Source organism: Phoxinus phoxinus (assembly GCF_949152265.1).
Source record: "Phoxinus phoxinus genome assembly, chromosome: 1".
Taxonomy (NCBI): domain Eukaryota; kingdom Metazoa; phylum Chordata; class Actinopteri; order Cypriniformes; family Leuciscidae; genus Phoxinus; species Phoxinus phoxinus.
This window is the reverse complement of record NC_136876.1, coordinates 11,024,518-11,040,896: the sequence shown is the minus strand read 5'-3', so window position 1 is coordinate 11,040,896 and position 16,379 is coordinate 11,024,518. Positions and strand designations below refer to the sequence as shown.

The 16,379-nt window shown below is 40.9% G+C and overlaps 1 protein-coding gene across 1 annotated transcript; it reads left to right on the top strand.

The window, feature by feature from the left end:
• The first annotated feature begins 364 nt into the window (after positions 1 to 364).
• On the top strand, positions 365 to 14,921 carry LOC306997153 (zinc-binding protein A33-like). The gene is made up of 6 exons (XM_079610280.1): positions 365 to 1,002; positions 1,166 to 1,261; positions 9,220 to 9,450; positions 9,538 to 9,560; positions 9,636 to 9,754; positions 11,538 to 14,921. The coding sequence occupies exons 1-6, from the start codon at positions 610 to 612 to the stop codon at positions 12,062 to 12,064; spliced, it is 1,389 nt and encodes a 462-aa protein (XP_079466406.1). The 5' UTR covers positions 365 to 609; the 3' UTR covers positions 12,065 to 14,921.
• The last annotated feature ends 1,458 nt before the right edge of the window (positions 14,922 to 16,379 follow it).

Genomic DNA, 16,379 nt, shown 5'->3' with positions numbered 1-16,379 from the left:
ATTTTCTTAGTAATGCGTCTCTAGTGAACACTGACAATCATCGCGATCAACAGATGTGTGTTTGCAACATCAGCATGGGAAGGAATCATTTTGATAAAGATTATTTAGCTTTAAATACACTCACCAACAAATAAAGAGCAATAAATGAAAACACACTTGCAAATAAAGTGCATTGAGTCTCTTTTTTATTATTATTATTATGTTGCTGATTCAATGTTTTCTAGCATTTAACTTTTGAGAGTTTGATGATTCAGGTTCATTTTGAACGCATTTTGTTCACATTAACCTAAATAAATCCTGACACTGCCATCTGACCTGCTGACAATGCCGGCGTAGATGATCAGAAACTCCACCCTCTTGCAACACTTACCAGGAAGAGAGTGCCGCATTATCTTTCCTGTCACACTGACTCTCGTGTTTGACAAAAAAAAGAAGAAGAAAAAAAGGAAAGACAAATCAGTGATAAGTTGGAAATGAAGGAAAATGCTTTAAGTGATTTTGAGACGTTTGTTTCTGACCAGACAGCAGATCTTTGTGATTATTCATTTTTGAAACCATCATTCAGAAAGTGAAAGTAAAGTTCAGATTTCTGGAGCTCAAACGGTGAAAATGGATTCACCATCTGAATATGATTATATCTGTCCTGTGTGTCGTGAAATCTTCAACGCTCCTGTTATTTTATCATGTAGTCACAGTGTCTGTAAAGAGTGTCTTCAACAGTTCTGGAAAATCAAGAAAGGTCAGGAGTGTCCTGTCTGCAGGAGAAGATCAAAATCTGATCCAACATGTAATCTAGCGTTAAAGAACTTGTGTGAGGCGTTCCTGAAGGAGAAAAATGAGAGCCAATCATCAGGGTCTGAGGAGCTTTGCAGTTTACACAGTGAGAAACTCAAACTCTTCTGTCTGGAGGACAAACAGCCTGCGTGTTTAGTGTGCTATACTTCACAGACACATGTTAATCACACATTCAGACCCATCGGTGAAGTGGTTTCATCATATAAGGTAAGACAGATTCATATATTTGGATAAAAACTTGGATCATAGAAGTTGTAGGCTATATCATAAACAATGTATGTCTCTGAACCATTTTCTGTAACATGAACATATTAAAGAATAAAAAATAAATCTACAAAAATATCTTCTGTATTTTCACTTTCAATTCTAGGAGGAGCTCAATACTGCACTGAAGCCCTTGCAAGAGAAACTGAAACACAAAGAAAGCATTAAAGCAAAGTTTGAGAAAACAGTTCAACACATCAAGGTGAGGATTGGTTCTTTTGATATTCACAAATTTAATGTGAAAATCTGACTTGGTTTGTCTGACATACTCAATTGGTATTACAGTAAGTGTATAAAATGTAGTCGTTTGTGTAAAACGAAGCCACCGATTTTTGGGTACTTTTGAAGTGGGCTGGACTAACGTTCAAGTTAGTCAAGTCACCACTCTGTGCATTCAGCAAACCATTTTTAGGCAAGCACAAACAACATGATTAATATTCAATATGCTGTTGACAATATGCATCTACCTGAGGGAAGACGTGATAGTCATAAGTCACCTTTGACTATCGTAAGATATTTCATGTAATTTAAAGATTTTTTTTGTTTTGTTATTTTAATATGGTCCTTGAGGTTCACTTATAATGTTAATATTGTTTTTGACACTCACCAAAAAAAAAAAACATGCGGAAACCTATTATTTTCTATCTTCATTCTTACCCTCTGTCTGAAATTATACGTTTTTAAAGGTGAAGCTCCATTAAGGCTTGTCAGTAAACGGCTACTGTTATGATTGGCAAACTTCATTGCATATGAAACAGTACTAACGGCCACTCGCTATTGCACATGAGTAAGTGTTTTGAAAACATAATCCATATAAAACCATGGGCAGACACAGCATTATAAAATAATTTACTTGCGGTTTGTGATGCTGCTGCTGTCAGATCCAATACAGTGACTGCTTCATCGTTCAACAAAAGATTATTTACAAACTCTCCATTACACTGCCCCGTTTACAAAATAAAATGCTCCGAACAAACACATAGTCCTCCGACCAGGGCCGGATTAACCATTAGGGCAACTGGGCAATTGCCCAGGGGCCCAGGACATCTAAATATTATGTCAAATATTATGATAAAAATGTCTCCACGATCTGCTTTTGAAGAAATATCGTAAGATCGTGCATTCTATCAGTTTGCAGTTCTGGCGCCTCCGTCTCAACATACTGTACAGCGCGACGTATATCCACATGAAATGCAGAGGAACGGGACACTAGTTCATAAAAATTAATTATTTGCATGTGCTTTAAAGCCTTGCCGGTTAAACATGTCATTCGCTGCTGATTCGCTGTTCTAACGAGCGCTTTTCTGAGCGCAATAACATTATACCCGCCGACGCGCACATGCACTAAAAGCCTGTCTAACAGCGCCTGTTACTGGACTAAGTTATCTTTCGAGTCTTATTGCTCTAATACTGTCAAATACACACAAGGTTTACATAAACAAAGTTGGTTATGTCTAAAGTGAAAGAACAGTAGAAAAAAAATAAGAAAAAAATATCTGCTTGTCAAATGCGTGTATATTAGACTCGTCGCGGGCAGATCTTAAAGTGACAGTAGCCCTAATAGTAAACATGCTGCCGCTTGTCCTTAAAGGGATAGTTACCCAAAAATAAAAATGATGTCATTATTTACTCACTCACTCTAATGTTGTTCCATACATGTATTAATTTCTTTCTTGTGCTGAACACAAAAGAAGATATTTTGAGGAGTGTTGCTAACCGGGCGGTTGCTGGTCCCCATTGACCATAGTAGGAAAAAAACTATTATGGAAGTCACTGGGGTACATCAACTGTTTGGTTACCCACATTCTTCCAAATAACTTTTATTTTCAACAGAAGAGGGAGACTTATTTGGGTTTGAAACGGCTTGAGAGAGTAGGCTAAATGATGACAATGGGGGGGGGAGTCCTACACCTCTGAACTCTTAATCCGGCCCTGCCTCCGACATGATCTAGGATGCAATTAAACTAAACCATCCACGCATTTCCGATGCTGGTAAACTTCTGAAATCTGTACCGAGATGCAAACAAACTGTTTAAACTGGACACGTCAAAGCAAACGTTCTTTCAATCACTCGTTCTTTCAATTTCATTTGTTCTGCCTCAGTGATTATAATGGCTTCTATTTGCTTTTGGCACAATGCTCACTCCCAGTGTTAGAAAATGTCAGCCATTAAGCGACTGAACATATGATGACTGGGCCTGTATGATGTATAACTTTTCGTCGATGTCACAGATCACACAAAAAATCAAGAAAACCCTTTTTTGGAGTGAGATTAAATATATTCTGTTAATATTGAGGAGTAAGTTTTAAGCTATGAAACGTCTCAGTTACGTATGTAAACCTTGTTCCCTGAAGGAGGTTCCCTGAATCTACTTCGAGTGTAACTAAGAATGTTCCTTTCAGTCACTCTCTACGTCATGTGTGCCCAACAAATAGGAATCCCATACCAAAGCGCCACAGTTTGCTTACCCCATCCAGCACCCTATGTAAACCATCCTACTCACACAGAGAAGTCCATCACTGCTGTTTCGATTCAATAAGACTATTGGATAACACCCTTTCCATTGGAAAAGGAACACTGTGGAAGCCACATCCTTCCCCGAAGGAGTCATGTGGAGGTCTACCTGTGCGGCTCCGAAACGACGGCAGATCAACTGGACCACCTAGGGGTTGAGTCGCCACTATACCGGGAGCGAGGCTCATGATAGCTCGTCAGCCACACAGTTGAGCAGCCCAGAGACACGAATGACCCGAACCAACCTCAGATGCTTCTGACTCCAGAGGTGGAGATGGCGGGCAAGCTGCTACATGCGATGGGAGCCTAGACCACCTTGTCGGTTGAATTACGCCACAGTCGCAGTGTTGTCCAAGCACATCTTTGCCCTGTAGTGGCCTTTTTAGACGGCTCAGAGCAAGACATACTGCAAGCAACTCGAGACAGTTAATGTGCCAATTCAGGTGGGGACCCGTCCATACCCTGGTAACTGCATGACCATTGTACGGAGGCATCCGTGAAAAGCACAGCATGCCTGGACATTTTTTCCAGGGGCACTCCTGCCCGAACAAACGAAGGGTCTAACCAGAGGACGAAGTTTTGGTGGCACACCGGTGTGATTGTCAACCGGTGAGTGCCGTGCTGCCACGCCCATCTCAGGACTCGGCCGTGAAGCCAGTGCTGAAGTGGTCTTGTGTGGAGCAATATGCCCATATGCCCCAGGAGCCTCTGAAAGAATTTTAATTGGGACCGCCGTCCTGCCCTTGAATATATTCAAGCAGTTCAGCACTGACCGAGCACGTTCCTCTGTAAGGCTTGCTGACTGTTCGCCCCGAATCCAACTCCATACCGAGAAAAGAGATCCTCTGCACGGGGGCGAGTTTGCTCTTTTCCCAGTTGACCCGAAGACCCAACTGGCTGAGAGGACTGAGCACCAGGTCCCTGTGTTCGCACAACTGGTCCCAAGACTGTGCTTGTATCAGCCAGTCGTTGAGAATGCATACGGCATGTTCCTTCATGGGAACAAGGTCCTCCTTACGAAAGTAGCAGGGAGACAGGGACAGCCCGAAGGGTTGGACTTTGTACTGATATGCTTGACCCTTGAACGCAAAGCACAAAAACGGCCTGTGTCGAAGAAGAATCGAGACATGAAAGTATGCGTCCCTCAGGTTGAGCAAACCAATCTCGGGGACGGAAGCTTTCGAAAATGCATTTCTGCGTCAGCATCTTGAATGGTAGCTTGTGAAGGCTCTGATTCAAGACTCGCAGGTCCAGAATCGTCCGTAACCCACCGCTTTTCTTGGATACAATGATGTAGGGGCTGTGAAACCCCATCCTTCTCTAGTAGGACTGTGATTTCCGCCCGCAAGACATGAGCATTGACAGCTTTCACTGAAGTGAACTGGAAACCTCTGAACTTGGGGGGACGCCGGGCTAACTGAATCGCATAGTCGAGCCTGATGGTCCGAATGAGCCAGTGAGACGGACTGGGGAGTGCAAGCCAGGGTCTCAGAGACCGTGCAAGCGGGCAAAGGGACGGTAGGCGTGCCCACAGTGGGGCAGTGAGAAGGAAGGCAGGGACCCTGCCAGGGGGCTCTCTCTTTGAGGCAGCTCACAGCGAGGTCTGAGTGTGCTGTGCAACACTTACCTGGTTCCAAGGTTGGGCAGAGTGGCTTGGTGGCATCCTCAAACCGCGCACTGCTGCCCGTTGGCGATGGAAGAGTGGGAGGAGAGTGGTAAGGATTTTGGCCTTCCACTGCCCTCTGAGCCCTCTTGGGACCCGGAGATAGAGGAAATTACTCTTTTATTGAGAATTTGGGTGCCGCTGCCTGTGGAGCCAGTGGCGGAACAGAAACAAAACGGAACACAAGATTCTCCACCCAGCCTTCCTCCGGGGGAAGGAATGGTTCAGTCACCATCTCCTGAAGAGCAATCCCCTCCATCTCCGGGTCGCCCGTCATAGGGTCTCTTACCCTTGCGCTTCCCGGCTGGTTTGGCGGGGAACAACAAGCAGACTGAGGTGCTATGGATGGGTGGAAGCAGCAGCGGACCGCCAGGGCAGGATGTGTGAAATGAGCAGCCGGATCGCATTAAGGATTTTCTGTAAGAACGGTGTCGTGTTAGCAGCCCCTAAGTTAATAACTAATGATTGTTGTGAGGAAATGAATAAATAAAAAACTAACTTTAGCTGGACAATAACTTTATTCTAGAGCTGCTGTAAAACCAAAACTATCGCTGTTACTTTAATTTCCTATTATCACTGTAAAGCTGCTTTGAAACAATCTATATTGTTAAAATTTCTATATAAATGATGGTGACTTGACTTGACTTGAAATCGCCTCAGTCTATTTCTGGGCGGCTGAGAACTGCTGGGCAAAGCTCTCAACCGCGGTCTTGGCGACGAGGGAATTAAGAAACCTGACCATGTCGGTTTCCCTAATGTCGGCCAGACACAGCCAGAGATGGCGTACCTGGACCACTAATGTGGACATCGCACGACCCAGAGACCTTGCAGAACTTCTGGTTCGTGACCATCCTTGTGCAGGTCCTTCAGTGCTTTTGCCTGGTGGACCTGCAACAATCCCCTCAGGCCTGGTAAGCATTGCCGGTTAAATCCAATGAATGCTTACAGGCCCGGGAAGGGTGACACGGATTCCCCCGCCAGCTGGAGTTAGGGCACAGTTGCATAGCAACGGCCCATTCCACAGGGAAAATTTACATTTAACCCATCAAGGCCCCGCCATCAAGGGTGGTAAGGGTTACCAAGATGGTTTCGGGCAGTAAAAGGTGCCGTCCACGACCTAGTGAGCTCCTCATGCACCTCCAGAAAGAAAGGTACCGGGGTGGGACGCTGAGAACTAGCGCAAGCAACCCCGAGAAACCAACCGTCCAGCCTCGAGGGCTCGGGAAACGGTGGTCGGTTCCACTTGAGCCCGACCCTCTCAGCGGCCTGGAAAAGCATAGCCATCATCTCTGGATCTGACTCGGGGAATGCTATGGTTCCCGAAGGAGGCAACATAGACAAATTGTCATCCCCAAATAAGTCTGACTCACCCTCCGCTGCAGCGATCAACATCCGGGGCATACCTGTGGCAGCTCTACTGGCTGTAGAGCACATGATTAGTGAGGGTTACTAGGGGGTTGTTCCCCAAAGGAAGTGTGCTCACTGTGATTCTCAAATAACCCCTGCTACTGCCTGAAGTAACCCTTTGGGAAGCATTAGATCGAGGCAGAAGCACGGGGACCCCACCTCTTTGGAGGTATTGGAGTCTCGACTGCAACTCTGCAATGGTCAACTTAATAATAATAATTCATTACATTTATATAGCGCTTTTCTCGACACTCAAAGCGCTGAATCTTCCCGCAATGGGTGCACTACTCATCTACGAACGCTATCTCAGCGCGTTTGAAGCCCAGACACGTGACACAGCTATCGTGGCTATCCCTCAGCGCCAGGTTACGAACGCATCCAGAAACACACGTGCTGAATATCATCTTTAAAAAGACGCAAGTTGTTCAGTTAAAACACTGCTTTGTAGAGAGCAGACATTATATGCTCATTATATTCTCGTGCCGCGATGCAGCGCAGCTGATGCAATTATTGCATGCCAATGTGCATTGGCTCGTTTTAGTTACACTCGAAGTAGATTGGCCTAGATTGGCCTTAGAGTGACATAGGGGTGTGCGATATTACGATTTTTGATCGTGGACGATTAAAATGTCTCCACGATCTGCTTTTGAAGAAATATCGTAGGATCGTGCATTCTATCAGTTTGCAGTTCTGGCGCCTCTGTCTCAACATACTGTACAGCGCGACGTATATCCACATGAAATGCAGAGGAACGGGACACTGTAGTTCATAAAAATTATTTGCCTGTGCTTTAAAGCCTTGCCGGTTAAACATGTCATTCGCTGCTGATGCGCTGTTCTAACGGGCGCTTATCTGAGCGCAAACACACCCATGCACTAAAAGCCTGTCTAACAGCGCCTGGATACTGGACTAAGTTATCTTTCGAGTCTTATTGCTCTAATACTGTCAAATACACACAAGGTTTACATAAACAAAGTTGGTGATGTCTAAAGTGAAAGAACAATAGAAAAAATTAAGAAAAAATCTGCTTGTCAAATGCGTGTAGACTCGTTGCGCGCAGATCTTAAAGTGACAGTAGCCCTAATAGTAAACATGCTGCCGCTTGTCCTTAAAGGGACAGTTACCCAAAAATAAAAATTCTGTCATTATTTACTCACTCTCTAATGTTGTTCCAAACCTGTATTAATTTCTTTCTTGTGCTGAACACAAAAGAAGATATTTTGAGGAGTGTGGCTAACCGGGCGGTTGCTGGTCCCCATTGACTATAGTAGGAAAAAACTATTATGGAAGTCACTGGGGTACATCAACTGTTTGGTTACCCACATTTCTCCAAATAACTTTTATTTTCAACAGAAGAGGGAGACTTATTCGGGTTTAAAACGGCTTGAGAGAATTAAAATTTTCTCACTCACTCATGACTGAGAACTTTAATAGTCGCTTTAATAAGAATCAATGTACAATTTATACAGTGAAGTCTATGTTGTGTTTTATTTTCATATTTGTTCATTTAATAACTTTCTTCAATGCTGTTAAATACACCTGTAGCTGAAAAAATAAAGCACTGTTTATTTAATTTGTATATTAAGTTGTGTATGTGTATCTTTGTTCTTAATTTTTAATAACAAAGAAAATGACAAAGATTTTTTATCTTCGCCACTTTGGCCTAAATGTCTGCCATTCTTTTTTATTTTATATTTTGTTACCTAAGGCTTTGTTTTTAAAATAGGGACATTAGTTTGGCTGTGATGCTCAGTCACTTGCAAAATAGTAAAACCAACATGAAAAGGAATCGTGATAAAATCGTAAATCGTGATTTTCCTGAAAAAAATCGTGATATGATATTTTTGCCATATCGCCCACCCCAAGAGTGACAGACTGAACCCTTTTAGACCCTTTAACCTTTTTAAACCCTTTCAGTCTTTCACTCTCTACGTCGCGTTAGTAACCGATGAATAGGAATCTCGCTAGAGAGGCCAATCTACTTCGAGTGTAACTAAACCGAGCCAATGTACATCAACACAGATCATGGGAAATTTGATTTCTCATGTCATGACCCCTTTAAGGTTGTTAAATAGATTAAAAAATTACATTTAGTTAGTTATGTTACATTATAGTAAGTTATATTTGAATCTCAAACTTCATTTATGTTCATATTTTTTCTTTTTTTATGAATCCTTTTAAAAAGCCATTTAAAACTTGTTTTGTGAAGAGAGGCTGGTGAGAATTATGTGTATTTAGAGTACAGAGAAAGAACATCTACTAATACAATACTAGTACACTGTAACAAATTGCTGTCAAATTTACAGCAACTTACTGGCAATTTCGGTTGCCAGTAAGCCTGTACATTTTACAAGAGTACTGTAAATCATAAACTACAGTTATACTGTAAAATTATACAGCACACCTGTAAAAGCCGAAAAACAAGAGCAGCTGTGAATTTACAGTTCTTTACTGTATTATTTACAGTATGTTACTGTTATTAATAATGCTTCAGAAAGTTAAAGTTGTAGTTAACTAACCCACCGTTCCCCACTGATCTTTGAGATGATTGAAGTGAATGTGATTTTGTTTTCAGTCTCAAGCCGAGCACACAGAGCGTCAGATTAAAAACCAGTTTGAGAAGCTTCATGAGTTTCTCAGATATGAAGAAGCAGCTACAATCACTGAACTGAGGGAGGAAGAGGAGCAGAAGAAGCAGATGATGAAGGAGACGCTGGAGGAGATGGACAGACACATCTCAGATCTTTCACACACAATTAACGACATGGAGGAGATGATGAAAGCCAATGACGTCTGCTTTCTGAAGGTATGATTTCACATCATTGATTGATTGATTGATTGATTGATTGATTGATTGAGTTCTTGATGATAAATGGTGTGTTTTTTTCTGTAGAAGTTTCCAGTCTCAATGGAAAGGTGAGTGATCTGCTGGTGTCTCTGGTCTCTCTGGTTCTGATCCACTGCAGTTCTGACTCCTGAATGTTCTTCCAGAGTCCAGATCTCACAGCCGGATCCACAGATGGCTTCTGGAGCTTTGATTCATGTGCCACGATACTTGGGCAACCTGCCGTTCAGAGTCTGGAAGAAGATGCAGGACATCGTCCAAAACAGTGAGTCTGGAGAAGATCTGTGCTGCTACACACACAGTGGAAATGGCACATGGGTGAAGATAAACTGATTTAAGCATTATAGATGAGCTACTACACCAACAAGAGATGAACATGATATTTACCGTTACCGTATTTTCCGGACTATAAGTCGCTCCGGAGTATAAGTCGCATCAGTCAAAAAATGTCATGAAGAGGAAAAAAACGCACTGGACTATAAGTCGTACTGGAGTATTTATTATACTATTTATGTTGCATTTATTTAGGTTTTCATTTCACAAAATCCAAGAACAGACATGTAATCTGGAAAGGCAAGTTATTCAGCTACACAATAGCACACAGAACAACAGGCTGAATAGGTGTCCGGCATGTTAACGTAACACAGCATTTCCCGCAGCACTTTGGAACTAAGGCAGCCGCCAAAGCAACACACGCCCACCGCCTTACGTCGTCAACAAATGTATATGTGCGATATCCGCCGCATTAGTCTGTCCTGTTTAGAGCTTAGATTCTCTGCCCGAGCCTGATATTTCCCGCCGCTATCCTCGGGCTGGGCCCGTGATCTAGAGACGTGCGGCGCGGGACTAGATTTGATGGCCGAGTGCAAGCACGGGCGGTAGCCTAATGCACTCACTATGTGTGTGCGGGCTGCGGGAGAATGAAACGATTAAATAGAAATATCTATGAATAAAACATATAAAAACTAATAAATTGATATTTTCTTTTTTCTATTTTGTTTTAGTTGTTCTTGTTGCTTTTCTGCAACAGATGAAGATTTACAGGCCAGAGTTTCTATTTGTAACATGTTTGCAGTGTTGAGCGATGTAGCCAATCACAGACATATGTGTTGATTTCTGGAACGCAAAGGCCAATCAGAAGCATGTAAGATAGAATCCCCTCACGGCTCAAAACTGACTTTTTGTTTAGTGCTGAATTCTGCATGCTGGCAAATCCTTGGATTACAAAAGATATTATGAAAGATTCCTTGTGCAGTCAGCTTCATTGATAATAACAGAGATGTATGAGATCGCGATGAACTCATGTCAGCTTTTTAAGAATTATTAAGAGAGCGCATTTGCGTGCATTGAGTCATGGAAAACCATGCACAAAGCCTTGCTTTTATGTTAAATTAACAGTGGATTGTGAATGCTTTAATAAAATAATTTATCAGGAGCATTTATGCTGATGTGTATGGCGACACGTAGGCTAACACAAAGTTAAGTTAAGTTACACAAAGTTAGTTACACCCTTAACTAACACATTTTCTTCAAGAACTCGCCAGCGAGTTCAACAAGTTACCAGTAAGCAAGTTCACCAAGCTCCCGCGATCTCATTCCACACATCACTGAAACCATTGAGTTCTTCCTCTGTGTCGCTTCTAAACAACTCCGCTAACTAGAGCGCCCTCTCGCGGCTGTAGACGGTAATGTTTTCTCTTGGTTCATCTCAGTCAGTATGAATTAATTTTGATATATAAGTCGCACCTGACTATAAGTCGCAGGACCAGCAAAACTATGAAAATAAAAGTGTGACTTATAGTCCGGAAAATACGGTACATTAATATAGCAGATCTCTAGAGTTCAGTTGTTTTGTCAGTATCAGTTTCTCTTGACATGAAATGCAAATCTGAATTTTCTCAAGTACGTTTACTATAACAACACTGACAGTGATAGGAAAATGTCTGATGTGTTTGATCAATATGATGATTTTCATGATTCATAATAATCTGTGTACGGTTCACTCGTGATCATTATATGAACATCATCTGTTGATTGTGTCTCATCAGCTCCTGTGATTCTGGATCCAAACTCAGCTCAGTCACATCTAGTCCTGTCTGATGATCTGACCAGTGTGAGATGGAGCTTGAACAGTCAACCATTTCCTGATAATCCAGAGAGATTTGATGAGTATTCGTGTGTTCTGGGTTCAGAGGGTTTTAACTCAGGAACACACCGCTGGGATGTGGAGGTCAAAGAGAGTTTGTACTGGAGTCTTGGAGTAACTACAGCATCAAACCAGAGGAAAGGAGGTGTTTTCTTTAACTCTGGTGTCTGGTGGGTGCAGTACGGACTGGATGAGCGATTTGGTTTTCCTGTGAAAGAGAAGCTTGAGAGGGTGAGAGTTCACCTGGACTATGACAAAGGAACGGTGTCATTCTCTGATCCTGTAACTAACACAAAGTTACACACATTCACAACCACCTTCTCTGACACGGTCTTTCCATTCTTCTGGTGTCATGATTTGAAAATATTACCAGTTACATTCCATCTCATAGAAGATTTGCATCTGATAGAAGAGTTGCATCAGTTGTGACATGCCTCCTGGAGGTCAAAGCCCCAAGCTACCTCTGAGAAGTCTGATCTCCTAAAGACCATTAAAAACTTGTATTCTCCTTTTGATGTTGACCAGAATTTTATGTGGAATATTCCTCAAACATCAAAGAGACTCTATTGGGGTAGAGCTGATATCATCCCCACTGGAGAAACTCCAGATAGTGAAGTCCGATTCTTGAACAAATCGTTCTTTGAGTCGGTTTGCAGTGAGGAATTGGTCGAGCTGGTTCACAAAATCTAAATGAATCGGACTTTAGTTTGACGGTTGACGCCGATGCAGAGTTAGAAGCAACTACACCAGTTACTGAACCAAAGAACCAGTTGGAAATGAATGAATTAGGCAGAGTCAGAAGTTAGTGATTCTGTCATGTCCCAAAAAATGTCCCAAGATGAGCCAGTTCAACTGTTTTCCGAGGATTGCAGAGGACTTGCTGTCTATTGTGACTAGTGTCAAAAGTATTGGTACTTGTACCTGTAAAAAAATGTACCTGTACTATGTCAGTTTGGTACCTGCTGTTTTTAAACACGCCCAAGCATTTCAGTATCTGTGAAAAACATTCAGTGTTTCTATTTACAATGTGTTTTTTAAAGCATTGTAGCTAATCACGGACATATCTATTGAGCTTGTGAGCTTGTGAACGCAGTGGCCAATCAGACATGTTTAAGTTAGTCAGAATCCGCTCAAAATGGCAGTTCTACACACTCAGTTTATGAATCTTTTCATTATAAACACAATGTAAGAGATTCATTGTGCAGTGTGGGCAGCTTCATTGGTTATAACGGGAGTTTTTGCAAGAGGTGCTTTCTGTTTAACCCATTCGCAATTTGAAAAGTTGTATTTTTATTACTGCCAAGTACACACTGCACTGTTATAACCGTATTTAAGTGTAGGGTTGAATCCGAAACTGCAATGACTGACATAGTGATAACCATAGCAACGGACAGGGGAAACAATAATTTGATACTGAATTAGGGCTGGGCGATAAAACGATAATGATAATTATCGCAATATAAATTTTTCTTGATAAAACGATATCAAGAGTTATAAATGTTCGATAATGTTTATGAGGCAAAAGCGGAACGAAACTCATTTGAACCGCGCACCACACGGACCATTTATCCGCTCGGCTCAAAGTCCAAATGGCAGCGCAGCGCCAAGGGGGTAATCCATCCGCTGAAAACCGAAGCTTTCCGCCATTGGCTATCAAGCCATCACCTGCTGTTAGCATTCCATTGACTCCCATTCATTTTGGCGTCACTTTGACAGCGAATAACTTTACATCTGAGGCGTCCAAAGACTCCATTTGTCCATTATTTATTTCTAAAGAAACACGACAATCTATAAAAGGCTTCATTACCTTGGACCTTACGTTATGGCCCCGTAGAAGCAGTTTATGTAAAAATAGGCTAACGATTAGTTAGCCTATACCATAACCACGCGACTCTCTGTCGCACAGTCGAGAAATTACCGTATAGACAGGCGGAGAAGCTCGCGAGCAATCGGGGGGACGTGAAGGCATAAAGTCTGATAAAGTGAAGGGAGAAGCCCATAGAGAGTGATAAAGTTGATCCTGCTGCTAGCTCATGGACAGCTAATACTCACGCTCTCCGTCTCTGCGAGATTCGGAAGGGAATGATCCAGATTTCTCTCGGCACAGCTGCTAGAAGACTGACAGCTGTCAGACACGTTGCTCACGTCACTAAGCTCAGTTTGAGCCTGCGCAGTTCGCCTGGCGATCAGGAAGTGAGTGCTTCAAATGGGCTTCACTTTTCTCCGTTGAAATCTAGGGGTCGCTGTGTCCATCTTATATACTGCGCAGTGATTTAGTGATTTAAACCAGTTTAAAGGCAGAGGAAGCGGCGCTGACGAACAGGAGAAACACTGTGCGCAACGATACAGTCAGAAGTCTACAAATTCCCATCATTTACCACAGATTTACTGTAACGTTAGCCTAGTAATATTAACTCCACCATGAACACCATGAAACACCATGAAATGTGGGATATATTGAATTGTATTATATTATTAATGTAGACAATGTATTAATGGACTAATGAAATATAATTACAGTATTTAAAATACTGAGGTCAGGCAACACAAACCTGTTTCAAGACAATATCCCCCATTAGCACATGCAGAAATTAAGAAATTAATTTTCCAATAAAGATATTTATTTTGTTAAGGAAAAATGTCAAATGTTTGAATGTTCTACCTCAGATTTGTGAAATGTGAAATGTTCACCTGTTTGGTAAGTGTTTGTCATGATATGTTCTGGCAATGAAGAGTAGTTTAAAACCACAATTAATGCTCTGGTTTCACTTTGAAGCAAAAATCTGCCTTTAAACTTGAAAGAAATAAAGATTTGACATTTATCATAATAATTATCGATATCGACTGATATATAACAATTATCGTAATAGTTTTTTCGCCATATCGCCCAGCCCTATACTGAATGTCAAAATAGACATTGAGTCTCCTCAGTGTGTAACAGAATTACACACTTGCCGCATGTTTTATGTAATCTGTGTTGTTTTATGTTTCTTTTTTTTCTTACTAACTTTTCACTTGACCTTTTTAAAGAAATGTTTACTTACTAAAAAAGTATATATATATATATATATCAAGGCTACTTGCTGTTTTAATGTATTATTTACAGGTAATTATTATTATCATTAATAATGAACTCATTTATTTAATATTTTTTATTTTAAAATCATTAAATAGTTCCAATAGGTTTTGCTATGGTACCCGAAATTGGTACCAAGAATAATGAAATGTTACTGGTGTTGGTACAGACTACTGAAATTTTGGTATCGAAATAAACATTTATAAACCCAAAGATTTTTGTTTATGTGTTATTTTTTAATTATTGAAAAATATTTGCAGAAGAAGGTCTTGAGAATTAGAATTATAAGTAGACATTTTACTTCATGATGTTACTAAAACAATGTAATATTCCTAACATTAGTTTTCCAATTGTGATCATATTTATTCATGAGACTCAATAATTGTTTTTGTTTTGATTGACATTTGAAGAAGTCTTGATTTTCATCAATTTATCAACAACAACATAGTATGCACATGCGTGTTTACTACCAAAGGACTTGAACGAGTCTGATGCGAAATGTACATTTACATTTAATCATTTAGGAGACGCTTTTAGCCACAGTGACTTACGGATGCATCCTTACGACTTACAATGAAATCAGCGTCAAACTTGATTATGTTATGTGATCTCAATGTAGAAATCGGTCATCATTGTTTTTTGACCTAAATTTTGTATTTTTTATTGTCCTATTAATCTTAGTCAATTTTACTATAAAGGAAGATAAAATGGCTAAAATTTTATCTAAAATAACAAAAAAAGATTGATGAGAGTGATAAAACAAAAAATGAAGGCACTTTCTCACTGGCAGCTCGAAAAGGGGCATAGTTCTCATGAAAAATGCAAAATAGATCAAACAATACTGAACATACTGTGTTTAAAATGTACAGTACTATATGTATGTTGAACTGTTGTATAAAATCAATTTCACATTTGCAATTATGTGAATATTGCATTTTTGTAAAAGAATGCATTCTTACTCATACAGTATAATACAAATATACATTACGGACTGGATAAATTAATATACATTAATGTTTAATAAACATTAAAACAACACCTCACACAGGGCATGATTCTTTATTGAAGAGAGTTTGAGTCTTACATATAGTAGATATATACACAGTCTGTGTCTATATTTGTTCTCCACGCTAGTAAAATATAGTTTTCCCCACTTTTACAGGTTCATTGTCGAGAATGGCAGTAATGTACTGTGATTTGTTAAGGAAAGACACCCCAGGTGAATAGGGTTTAAAGATATCACCAAACTTCACCAGTTGATTGATTAATTAATAATTGCAAAAAAAAAATTTGTATTACAAGTTTTCTGTTATGTTTAAATATGTAAATGAGACTATCTAATTAAATATGCATTAATTGTTGTTGTTTCATTTTTTTTGGTATATTAGAGCTACTTTCCTAGGATGAGAATCAACACCTCCAAATCCGAGGCCATGGTCCTCAGTCGGAAAAAAGGTGGCTTGCCTACTTCAGGTTGGTGGAGAGTTCCTGCCTCAAGTGGAGGAGTTCAAGTATCTTGGGGTTTTGTTCACGAGTGAGGGAAGGATGGAACGGGAGATTGACAGACGGATCGGTGCAGCTTCTGCAGTAATGCGGTCGTTGTACCGGTCTGTCGTGGTGAAGAAAGAGCTGAGCCGCAAGGCGAAGCTCTCGATTTACCGGTCAATC